The sequence below is a fragment of the Lepisma saccharinum genome, chromosome 14 (assembly GCF_977018435.1).
Source record: "Lepisma saccharinum chromosome 14, izLepSacc3.1, whole genome shotgun sequence".
NCBI classification, from domain to species: domain Eukaryota; kingdom Metazoa; phylum Arthropoda; class Insecta; order Zygentoma; family Lepismatidae; genus Lepisma; species Lepisma saccharinum.
The window spans coordinates 69,425,768-69,439,265 of record NC_139242.1 but is presented as its reverse complement, the minus strand read 5'-3'; the positions used below and the strand labels follow the sequence as shown (position 1 = coordinate 69,439,265).

Here is a 13,498-nt window from a genome sequence, read left to right as displayed (position 1 = left end):
ATTGTGTGTGTATACTCGAACATCAAAAAAGTATTATTGCGAAGAAATATATGAGTGTGTCATTTAATATGTACGTAATTTAGAACATACACATGAGTGTTCACGTGCTCATGCGAACATTATCAGGCGACGCGCCTGGTTTGAGTTTACTATTGTCTTAAAGTTCGTACCTTAAGCATATGTTGTCTTTTAATGGAAGTTAACATAAGTTTCCTACTAATATTACTTTTAGCAGATTAGCACCGTATATCCTCATTTTGCTCCCCTGCACAACTTTACCATAACTCTAATAACTAAACAGCAGGGGCATGCCAAAGGTTGGGTTTGTTCATGTTATAGTCCTTCAATTGTCTAAGATGTCCTAGATGATACAAAAATACCACTAACAAGCTACAAGAAGAAGTTACATCACCTCTTGAGGTACATAGAACTGAATAACACATTTCTAGAGATTGAAACAGTGAGAGCCTAGGCCTCTGATAGCTCTCTCTGGTGGGGTCAAATAGAATTATTTAACAGTAGTGCCCATGTGAAATAAATTTGAAGGTGCAAGATTGACACAAAGAATATTTCATATATATAAATATTAGGACTGAGCTGGTACCGCCATTTGCCGATACCGATACTGATGGTCTGACCAATTCCAACCGATACTGATGTGATACCAAAACTTGTATAATTCCCTCCCTCCCACAGCAACATTCATCACTTTTCCAAGAACTCCGAAATCGGCCTAGCATGATAATAATACTGGTTTTGAAAATGCCCACATTCTTACTCCATGGGTTTGCAAGGAAGAACTGGCAATTAATAGTTTCTTTTATTTTCACACAGTGTTGACCACCAGGCATTTACATGCCCTCAATATCATATTTGGACGAAGCACTTTGTTACATATCCAATAAGCTTAATACTTGTAAATAGTTGCTTAGTTGAAACAGAGATGGCAGCACTAGATGGGTAAAATAGAAGATTGCTGTATTTTAGACAAATGATAGTGTATTTAGGCATAAAAGTAAATTAGAGAGATTAACAATAATAAAATACAATGTAGAAAAAAAGAAATGATATATAGACGACCAAATTAATAAAGATAATGGCAAAATTAGTAAAGTGCTCATATGCAAATATATGCGAAATATAAAGAAGTGAAAAGACTGATATAAATTTGTGTCTCCCAAGATCTCTGATCTGTTGGCTTATTACAATCCCGTTGGTGGAATTTTTGATTACATCAGTGTCAGCATGTTCCAATTGTGACCCACATCACTTTTTGGCTGCACATCATGGCATCACGATCGCTGCACTGACTTGGGAGTGCTTTGTCAACCGCAGCACCAAGTTTACACTTGTGGTTGAGAACAGTATAGTTCGTGGCACATTCTAATCGACGCCCCAAGGTGGGTTACTAGATTGGACATGATATTAGTATTGGGAAAACTTTCTGGGATTTAGTCGATTCAAATAGGGCAATTAATAAAGCAAGAGATTTGTGATAGAAGAAGATAAGCCCGAGGAGGAAGTCCAAACCTGGATCCAGAAGGAAACCCAAGTCCTGATCTAGAAGCAAGTCCCAGTTTGTATTCAGAAGGAAACCAAAGTCCAGATCCAGAAGGAAGCCCACGTCACGACCAGATCCCGTAGGAAGCCCACACAAGTGAATGTGAATGTGAAAGTGACGACAAACAAATAAGAACTATAGCAATTGAAATTTCTGTAAAAGTCAGATTACTTCTATATGAATACGATTCTCATGTGTTCTCAACTATAATCTTCATGTACAAAGAAAGATATCATATAATTGATTAACTGTCTCCATTGGTAGGCTTACTTTCTGATTTCATTTTTAACAAGAACCCTACCCTGTAGAGACTAGCTGTGGCATAAATATAAAGAACTGCACCCAAGGGAGGTGGCAACTTTCACTTTAGTCCTGCCTTTGATCTTATCATCTGCTTCCCAGGAGTGTGCATTATTTTTCAGATATCTACATGGAATTCCTGTGCTGGACCCCAACCTGTCATATGGAAGGGTGAATGAATCTTTGAAAAGTACAAATCTCGACAAATGAGTTGTTTCTCTTGGCAGCTTCTAGCCACTCTAAAATCTAGAAGCCTGCTTGGGAAGTCTGTCTGTATAGGATGTTTTGTTCAGCATGTTCAGTAACATTATTTTTTTCTCTGCACTTTAAAGTAAGTTTTTCTTAGTCTCCACTAATGATTAATTGATAAGTGGCTGTTAATGACTATAGATGAAGTACATCTAATGGGTAGTCTCCTCTGATTAGACAAGGAGAGCAATGAATATTGGCAGCTATATGTCCACATACCCCAAACACCATAAAAAATTAGGATTCATTTCAATTCAGAGGTGAGGCGTCTGGTCATCGGGAGATGCACTATGACCAAGCAAAATAATAAAAATATTGCATTCTATATATTTTAGAGAAACAGTAAAAATAATAAGTCAGAATACTTGCATATTTGTGCGAAATAAGCCAAGCGACAGCATGAAACAGCTTGAAATACGCAAGAGATTCACTAATCTTAGCGCATCAAAATGAGGCCCCAGTACTACCCCTCGTGCTGAACCCTCCCACCAAGTTTCCTATTGAAGGCAATGGTGTTCGTCTGCCCAGCTCATCGCAGGGTGGTGCAAATCTATCTGGTCTCTGCCAGTGCCAAGAACAGCCGAATGCTTCCAAACAGGCAGACAGGTCCAATGACCTGTATTTTCCCCCCACTCTTGAAGATCTGGGTCATAACAGGCCATTTTTTCAGCCCCCATTCCCATGTTTACAGCCATGGCAGGGTTTGTCTGGAGTCATCAAGATTCTTCCGAGTGTCCAGTGGCGTGCTCAAGGAGGGGTGGTGAGGATCATAATTCTGCTTAGGCTCAATATTCTTTGAAAAGAAAAAAGAAGAAGAAAGAAAAGGCAGGGAAAGATGGCAAAATAAGGACTTCAGGAATGACTACTAAAAAGTACACGTAACCCCCCTCCCTCTTCAAAAATCCTGGGCACACCACTCGAATGTTTGCTATTTCCACTTGTTAAGAGTAAAAGCACACATTGAATGATATGAATCTGCTTTTCATTATCAAAACAACAATTGGCGGCGAACCATAAAGGTTCTTCTTACCTTTAAACGTGACAATTGAGATGTTTGCATTTCAGTTTCCATCATATTTAAGAATTCTTGTCGTATGGGATAGAATTATGTGTCTTTTGTAGTCGTAAGGTCTGTGGAATGAGATTTTAAATTGGCGTTTATCGCAGAAAAATATTGGGGTTTAAGAAGGCTAGAGAGTCAGTCAGTCTAAGCCATCGGGGAGGCCCACAGCAAAAGTGATACTATTTTTCTCAAATGTGTGTGCTCCTCTAAAACAAAGATATTTCATTTTCTAACTGTAGAGAAACCAACTAAGACAAAATTGTCCTCTGACAAAAGGTTCAAAATGTGCATCTGGAATTATTATAGTAATTTCTCTGTCAGAATGTATAATTTACAATGCATCATTATGCAGTATATTGAGTAAAGTTATTACAGCATACAGAGAAAATTGTTCACGTATTGTATTTCTAATAGATCAGCACTGTATAAATGATGCACATCTGCTTTAAATATAACAAAACATAAAGATGAAATATTTTATAACTCATATTATAAATCAATATTGACAATGTTTTATATCTCTGAATGCAGCTGTAGTATATGCCTCCATGATCACATCATCTAAACAAGTATTGACAGTTTTCAATTGTTCAAACTCCACTGCCATCATTTGGTACCCTGTATATCACACTAGTGAACAAATCACATGCAATATCAATTTTTAAGCAATAAATATAAAAAATAACAATCGTATGGTTTGATAGTAAAAGGAGTGTTGCACCAAGGGGTTTAGTTTAGCTTGATGTGGAATATTTTGTTTTATATGTTTTGTATATGTATTTATTTTATATGTATGCAGTCTTCCAAATTTTAAAGTTCTAATCATCTAAATGTGAATGACAAGTCAAGTACTACTCTCCCACCCAAAACTTACATGTCACTCTCACCGTCCATATCAATAATCATAGTACCACCTTCAATGATTGTTTCAGATGGAAAATATCCACCTATTACCCTCATCTATATACACCTCAACCAGACTGCGTTGGTGAAAACTTATATATTGGCCATGAGTGTAAATATAGCCCTTATCCCAAGTCTTAAAGAGAGCAATCCAATAATCCTCCCATAACATTCCTCAACCCTCTTGTAATCTCTTTGTCCTCCAACACCCTTCACCAACACTGAGGCCTCTGGCTAAAGTACATCTGTATCTGTAACACTATTGGTTTCATTTACAATTGTAAATTGTTAGGTAGCTGATGCTTGTACGTATGGTTTAAAAGGTAACAGTGAAACATGGAGAGGCTGATTTACAGTAATTTTCCAATCTGAGGGATGCATCATCCTAACTTCAGGCACTGTTCCTTTACACAGCAATTATGTTGGTGAGTTATTTAATAAGACAGAGGAGAACTTTTGGATGAAACAAAATATGTCAAGTGAGCCTAACAAAGAGGATGTGGATTCCATCATTGGCCCACTACTGAGCGACAATACATAGGATTTAAAGCAAAATGTTCTCACACTAACTTGAAAGGCTTCACTCCTGAATGAGTCAGCATGTGTATCTTTAGATTGGATTTGTTCTGGAACATCTTTCCACAGCGATCGCACGTGCATGCTCCAATGATGTCCTTGTGGTGAACTTCCTTCATGTGGCGCTGCAATGCTGCCCTCGAACCCAGAAGTTTCAGACAGATCTTGCACTGGAATTCGCGAAGGACGTCAGCCATGTCTGAGGAGAGAGTTCGAAATTATTATAAAATCATTTAGTCTTCTAATGCTCAGTTTTGATGGAGAAAGTGCATTTAATTTGCAAGGATAAATTTCAATATATGTGTGAATTATTCATGCATATATAACACACAAGCAGATATGCCATGTAGGTAAGGTTTGCCAGGGGTTCTTTTCCTATAAGACTGTCCTGCATTCCACCATCTGCTTTTATAGCCTGTAAAAGGTTGTACAGGATTTGCATATATCGTGAATTTGGCTACTAACAGTTTTAAAATAATTTTGCCATTTAAGGAATGAACATAAATTTGAACATGCCATTGAATGCTTTTTATAATAATATGTTGCAAGAAACACAAATATTAAGATGCATCAGACAGATAATATTAGCATGAACTGATATTTGTTGAGGACTTGGTAAGATATTAAGTTCGCAGTTCACAAAACAGTCCAAAATTGCATTTCTTGTTCTCATTGATGTTAAAAAATAGCTTATATTAATGTATGTTAGTGCATAGAAAGTTGTTTTTACATTTCCGGTCAATTTTGTTTTGTATTGGCAAAAGCAAAATGTGGCAGTTACTACCTGTATTCTCTACTATGGTGTTAACCATGTCAGCATTCATGAAATCAATCAATCACTTGATTTTTTAGACTTCTATCCATGCTATGCACATTAAAGAAAAAAATGTCTTACAAGCTTATCTGGTGGAGAATGAAGAATATCGAAGAGAAGACCTGTCTGATTTCTAAAGATAATTTCTCTACAATAAATGCAATTTAACTTGTTTCTCCAATATTTTGACACATTTTTAAAGAGATGGACTGTTAAGTGAAAAATTTAAAGGCAGGGAATTGTTTAACGTATCAAATATAGGAAGAAGAAGTGAGCAATTTAAGGTCTAGAACATTCTAAAGAAAGCTGCATGCAAGTTTTCAGATTTTACTAACCATAAGATATTTTAAGAATTCGAAAGTTATTAATACTGATTGACTGACTTAATACTTACCACTATGCATTCTCTTTATGTGCACTTTCAGCTTTTGCGGCTGACAAAATTTACGTCCACAGAAGTCACAGAGTGGTCTTGTTCGTTGTGGATTAGCAGCACATCCATATGTACGATGCATTTCCAAATAATTCAGTCGAAGGAAGAACTAGAATAAAAATGGAAAATGTAGTATTTCAAACTGATATATGTACTTTTGTCTATGCAAAATTTCATGGGCTCCCTGGCAACCTATAGCTATTTGCTATGAACACAATGTGTGCCAATGTGTAAAAACTGTTGCTATAAACAATAACAAGGTTTTCATGTATTTTAGAAATTTTTCAACTGAGTGAAAATAATAACAAATATAATTTAAAATATTTCAGAGTATGTAAATAATGATTTTATCTAACATATACAATAATGTCCACTAACCTTTTTACAGTATTGGCATTGATATGCACCTTTCCCATCATGCATTTCTGCAGCGTGTTTCATAATGTTTTCTTTTCCCAAAACAGCCATGCCACACACCTTGCAGTGGTACTTGCGGATGGTGAGGCTGAAGTTGGGATCATGGAAGACTGTGCAGTGCATTCGGTAGTAAAGGGGATGAGAGAAGTGAAGATTGCATCCGCCGCAACCTGAAAGCGTGAACACCTCTGTTACAGGTACAACAACAATAATTCCTTATATTTTCTAACTGATGTAATAATTAATATTGAGGTAGCCAGTTTGTCATTTAGCCATGTTGTGAATACGCAAAGCAGTGCCAATGTGGAATCTGCTATAGTATTTTTACCCAGCATAATAGAACTGGTGGGATGGTATGAGGGCATTTTTAAAGGGTAGATGCAAAGGTAAATACTCACCAAAAATATTTATATATGGAGTTTTTTTTTTTTTTTTTTGCTGAATTTTAGGAGATGTCAAAGGAAATTTGAAAGGTATTGGGACATTTGAATAAATCACTGGCTACAACTGCATAATACATATATAGGTCAGGGAATTTTTATTTTTTACCTTTTGTATATGTTACAACGCCACCCTTAACTAGGTTACTTCTAGCAGAAAAACCTGAAAAAAGGAAACAACCCATGGCTCCTAGAGTTCGATTCTCCTAGCTAGAAACACATAATTACCAATAATCATGAACACTAGTAGCTAAGAAACTAATCTACTTTAGCATTGCAGGTATTTTGCCGACATAAAATCATGAAATAAGAATAAGGATGTTTATGTACAAGATAGTCATCCGCATCGCTGTATTTAGAGGGGGTGTTTAGGGTTCAACCCCCCCCCCTGAAACTTCTAGCATGTTGGATTCATGGAAGTTCAGAAACCAAAATTTGTAACCCATTTTCAAAAATTTATTCTCAGTTTTACAAAAGTACAACAGGGAGACAGACAATCTGAAATGATCGAGCTAGAATTTTCAAACATTTTGAATTCTGAAATTTGAGGGAAACGGGTTTAATTCTTGCAGCTCACCTGCAACCCCTTCATTTTCACTTCTGCTGTCCTCTTTCCAGTACTGTTCCTGGATCTGACTGAAAATTCCCTTGTGATTGTTCCAAAATTCCAAATGGTAACCATGTTAAGCCTTGTTTCCATGTTAATAAAACATTCAAATGCAGACCAAGGCAAATTTATTGTATAAAAAAATATAAACTAAAAACGTAACGTTTCCACCCTCTAACAGGGTCAGCATTTGAATGTTTTATTTTTTACCAATTCCAACTTTTTAATTCCCTGTTCGATATGCTTTAAATCCTCCTTGATAAGAGATCAAAGATAACACGCTTCGTCGTGCGTTACATTCACTATCCTTCATGCAGCGGTCGATATAGTAGCTACATATATTTAACCTATATGCGGTCCTATAAAACACATACTTGTATAGTGCATTTTGGTTTTATATAATGCTGTTTGTTAAGGATAGGAACAATATGAGCGTCGGTAAGTGGGATCGAACTGGTCCATAGAATCCCTCTCCTCCCAAATTGACATAGTTTATTGCAAGTTACAAAATAGCAGAAAGTTTGTTAGTTTTATTGTTAATAATGGAAATAAAGTCCAGTTAGTTAATATTCGAACAGAATAACCAAAGAAAAATTGCGTTAGATCGAAAAATTGAGGTTACAATACAGGCACCAGGTTATGTTGTACCATTTAATCCAAAGAATAACAGGTTCCACAGTTATCAAAATTCAAAAAAATAAGTTTTGTGAATGTTCAAACAACATAAATTTTATGACTTAAATTTCTCTTACTTTTAAAGCTTTTTCCTGAAGGTATCTATAATTTAATAACAAAATATAATAGCTGTGTATTTCAGTACACATTGTATGAAACGAAAAAAAAAAAGTTGTGCTGCATATTCACACTTCTGATGGATAATGTAAAAAAGTCTCCTCAAGGATCAGAAATAATAATAATAATAATAATAGTAATCATAATAATACATTTGGAAAAAATAGTTTATTATTATGAATTTTTTAAATTATTATTGCTATTATTTCTATTTTTCAAATTTCTTGCAATGCACATGGGAACAATTATGAGTGACCCCCCCCCCCCCCGCTCCGAAATTTTTTCCTGCCTACAGCCATGAGTCATTGGGTTTCTTCAAGGTTTCAGTTCTCTAAATTTACAATAAGCTCTAAATTATCATTGTCACTGTGGCTTTCACAATGGAACAGCACAGGATAACCAGTTGCAGCGACCATTTCAAGAGGACATTTGGAAGCAATTGAAAACATGCAGGATACGCTGAACACACACTGGACCACCCTCTGTCATTGAGATCATACACACTTCCTTCTCGTCTGGTCTCATTGCTTCGCTTGAATTGATTGATTGATTGATTGAATTTTTGTTTTAAGTCCACTTTATGCACAGTAAGGCTAATCGGGACTGGACCTACAGTTTAAAGTGGGATCCGAACCACTGTGCCATGTGCCTGCACCGGGTATCGAACCCGGGACCCCTTGATTACAAGGCAAACTTCGCTTGAATTTCAACTTAAAGTGAACTGCACCAAAAATTAGAAACACAAAGGAAACAACATATAAATCACAAATATAGTTACCTTAACTAATTAAAAATTTTGCCAGATTAATTACTTTCTCTCATTCCCACATAGATTGACATTACCAACATACATGTTTTTCTTCTCAATGAAAATTATCTTAGCTGAAAGGATGACTTCTTCTATCCCCTCATGTCATTCACTAAAGTAATGATAACATTTGTCATGCACTTGGTTCAAACATTATATGGCATGCACACAGAAATTAGATATTTGCTGGAGAACAAATTCAAACACCAGTGCACAGGTAAGTTTGTTATTACATCAGTGAGGAATCGCTGTCATTCTTAAGATGCATTCCACAATATGCATTCTCTGGAGTGGTGCTTGATATCTTGTTAATGGGATGACAAAACATCATCTTTATGATTCAAAACAAAAAAAAATTAAACTAACGTACTTGTTTTCTCCATCTTCTTTTTTGACCAATTTGTTGCAGAATCATCCGCCCAGTAGAGTAGTTCCTTTCCCTCTTCCACATCTGATGTTGTGACGAAATACAGATCGTTACCTTGCACCACAAGCGCCATGTTACGTTGGTCCCGAGTTGGTGCTGGGCGAAGGTAACGGAGCCAGTTGGATCGGTTGGTATCCATTGTACTTAAGTAAAATCGTTCTGTAGAGGTGTTTACCTACAATTAAATCTTGTGTTAATTCTTCACATTATTTTATAAGGGCATACAAAGTATATGCACAATAAAGATTTAAGCAGATTAAATTTCTTATTCTACATTTCTTCTATTTAGTGGAATAACAGATAATAATATAATAGATCTAGAGAAATTTGACATATTTAAACAAATTTCTTGTTATAGAGATACCTGTTACATTCTGTCACCTCACTATTTTAGATGTCTTATTTGATTCTGGACGATATTTAAATGAGAATTTTTTGGTGTTAATATTACAAATAAGCGATGTTCATTTAATCTGCCAAGTAAATGAATGGAATTTATTACTATTTATTATAATAAACTCTGGCAGCAACATTTTCTCTCTGACCATAAAATCAGCATCACCTTCTTCAGAAATTCTTCAAAGCAAATAACTTTTTGTTGACACATTGAGCAGTTTCCTAGAACAATCTTCAGCAAGGTAATTTGTTGTATACAGTTTCTAGTCAGTTGTAACAATCATATTCTAACCACAAGGAATTCATAGGAAAGGAATTGATGTTTATGTCTCAAGTACAGATAACTTCCATATCTAGTTATTAAAAGTTATCCAGTTGGATTTCTTCTAATCCACTGATCACTAGCTGCCAAATTGGAGCAGCTCAAAGGTTTTCAGACAATAAAACTTATGGCTTCATTTAATTGAAAAGAAATATCTTGTTTGTATGTTAAACCGTTTGTAAATTGTATAAGCAATTCAAAACAATACAACATTTTAAAGGAGAACAAACAATTCAAATGGAGAAAATTTGTAACATTGAGCTTTATAGCCAACTACATTTTCAAGAATCATGGACAATGAACAAATTAGTTTTCAAATTCAAGTGATTCAGAGGCAGAAAATGTGTTCATGACATATTTTTCATCAATTGCAAAATTCCAACTATGAGAGGACAAAAGCAAACTTATAATCAACTGCCATATAATCTCTTAAGAGATAAATAATAATAATAATAATAATAATAATAATATATCTTTATTGAGCGGGCGAGGTTCAGCGTACGCTGTTCTCCCACCTAACCCTTGTCAGAATACAGTCTACAATTACAAACGGTATATATATCCAATAAGAAAAAAAGAAAAGAAAACAAAATAATAATAATAATAATAATAATAATAGTAAATAAGTAAGAAAGATGGAAAAAAATGCATGGACAATTTGAAATCAAATAAGAACTATAAAGATACAATTAATGAGTATATGTATACACAAAAAAAATACATAAAACTAAATTCTAAATACAATTTTAAGTATATATATATAGGCACACACACATGTACACATAAATGCATATTTGTTAATGTTTGATGGTGCAAGAATAGAAATATTTGACATGAAGTAATATCAAATTCTTACATTGACATTAATACATTGTGGGATGTATTTTTATTCGTGTGTGTTTCTAGATTCAAACTGTTTACATAGTAGAGAGTCCTTTGCTGTGGATTTAAGAGCATGCAGTGTTGATTGGTTAGTTATTGTTATGGGCAATTTATTCCAGGTTGAAACTGCATTTACCGAGAATGATGATTTGAAGGAGGTGGTACTGTGATGACATGTAAAAAGTTTGTTATGCCCTCGCGTGAAGTGTGAGTGTATTTGAGTGCCTACTTTAAGTTTTCTAAATAGATAATCTGGTTTACTTACTTTCAAAACTTTGTTTATGAAGGTGATATAGTGCAGATGCCTTCTTCTGTCCATTGTTAATATTTTCCTTGTCTTCAAATGAGGCAGGACATGTTCATATTTTCTTATGTTCAATGCAAATCGTATACAAGAATTTTGCATCACCTGAATTTTCCTTTTATCTCTGACTGAGACCCCAGGACCATAAACTACATCACAGTAATCAAAGAGTGACCACAATAAGAGCTCAACGAGCTTCAGTTTAACTTTTTCCGTTAGATAATTTTGAGACCTATATAAATTCCTGAGAATGTAGAATGATTTTCTACACAGTCCATTGATGTGTTCTGTCCAAGTGAGAGAACTATCAATCACCAAACCCAGGATTTTAGATGTTGTTTTATGCGGTATGCACGTCCCACGTATCTTCAAGACTATGTCGTTATACTTGTCGTTCGTAGTTGTTTGTCTGTTCCCCAGTAACATGTATGTGGATTTTTGGGGATTTAATATCAGTGCATTGGAGTCACACCAGGTGGAAATTCTTTTTAATTCATCGTTGAGGACCATAACATCACGTCTAACTGTAATTGGCATGGTAATCAGTATAGAAATGATATGTACATGTTTGTATTGCTCTCGATAAGTCTGCTGTATATAAAGTAAACAGTAGTGGCCCCAATATTGATCCCTGAGGCACCCCAGTTTTTATTGGCACAGATTTTGAAAATGATAGTGGAGTGGCAGGCATTTGTACTTTCTGGTGTCTGTCTGTAAGATACGAGTTGAACCACTTGATTGCTAATGGGCTGAAGTTATAATATCTGAGTTTAGCTAAAAGTAGATCATGCCGTACACTATCGAAGGCTTTGCTGAGGTCTAAGAGGACTAGTATGACTGCACTCCGTTCATCCATGAAATGAAGGAAGTCATCCACTACTTTTGTGAGTGCAGTGGCTGTACTATGTTTACTGCGAAAACCTGACTGTAATTTTGGTAAAATATTGTTCGCATCAACAAATTTGGTGAGTTGCTGACACACTACCTTTTCAATAATTTTGGAGACAACAGGCAGAAAGCTTATTGGTCTGAGGTCATCAAGACTTTGAATATTCTTCTTCTTTGCTAGTGGGATTACATGAGCTTCCTTCCATATGGAGGGAAATTCTCCAGTGCAGATAGAGAAATTGATGATTTGTGTTAGTGCAGGTAGTACAAAGGGAAGCGATAACTTTAACATTTTAACTGTAATTTTATCAGCTCCAGCTGCATTTGAGTGTATACTATATATATGTCAAGTTCTGTTATTGTTTTAATTGTGAAACATAAATCTGTGGTATTCTCATTCTTGTTTGTCATGAAGTAATTGTACTGTTCTTGGATAAGTGTTTCAGAAAAATTGAGATTCTGTGTTACACTAACAAAATGGTTGTTTATAACATCTGCATCCCTAAGATTAGATGGAAGGGCATCAATATTATTTGGAGTTTTATCAACAATACCTAAATCTTTTAATTTTTGCCAGATACCACGTGTGTTCATATTTCTGCTGTTTATATGGGATGTGAAATATGCTTTCTTTTCCTGCCTTGTAATTGACGTTGTGAAGTTACGGAGATCCTTGTTTATTGATAATAAACTTTGAATGAAGGAGCACGAAGAATTGAAAGAAATATCACGTCTTGTTCTCTTTATTAAGAATTCTGTATTCAGATGAGAGAATCCCAATGGAACCGTTCAGCAGCTAGAATATTAAATAAATAGTAAGAATTCAACAGAAGGGTATATCTTGGTTACAGTGTTTAAGATTACAAGCTATTAAAGGGGAAGCATTATTATGCTGATTTACCCAATGCAATAATTTAGCAGAATCTGTAATAGAAAGAAACTTAATTGCTAGCTGAATGCAGATTGCCATATATAAACAATCGTATTCCTGATATATTAATTAGCAGAAGCAATTCAATTTATAGAAATACTGATTTAAGCAAAAAAGAAAATCATAAATGACACTCATTTTGCACAAAAAATTCTCTGATTTTTCCAGGCTTTCCAGACCATTCTGTAATGTTTTAGCTTATTTGAACTCTAATTACAGTATATTATTTTAGTGGAAATATGAAACTAATGGCTACAGTTGAAAGATGTCCCTTTTTATAAAAGTATTTTTTACATAGGAACATCTGATGTGTTAAATTAGGGCTTGCAAATGTTAAAAAAAATCCTATTCACTGCAAGTGAATATATGTCCAGACTTTTTTGTG

The 13,498-nt window shown here is 35.0% G+C and overlaps 1 protein-coding gene across 2 annotated transcripts in view; it reads right to left on the bottom strand.

Annotated features, from left to right (window-relative positions):
- The window catches only part of LOC145998997 (uncharacterized), a 53,017-nt gene that overhangs the window by 15,170 nt on the left and 24,349 nt on the right, over positions 1 to 13,498 (bottom strand). The window contains exons 5-8 of one of the 2 annotated variants that reach the window (XM_083135850.1): positions 9,334 to 9,565; positions 6,278 to 6,486; positions 5,861 to 6,008; positions 4,641 to 4,851 (exon numbers count right to left, since the gene is read on the bottom strand). In XM_083135850.1, coding sequence (XP_082991976.1) covers positions 4,641 to 4,851; positions 5,861 to 6,008; positions 6,278 to 6,486; positions 9,334 to 9,565 — 800 coding nt within the window. The remainder of the gene's footprint in view (positions 1 to 4,640; positions 4,852 to 5,860; positions 6,009 to 6,277; positions 6,487 to 9,333; positions 9,566 to 13,498) is intronic. The other variant, XM_083135851.1, reaches the window with a different exon arrangement.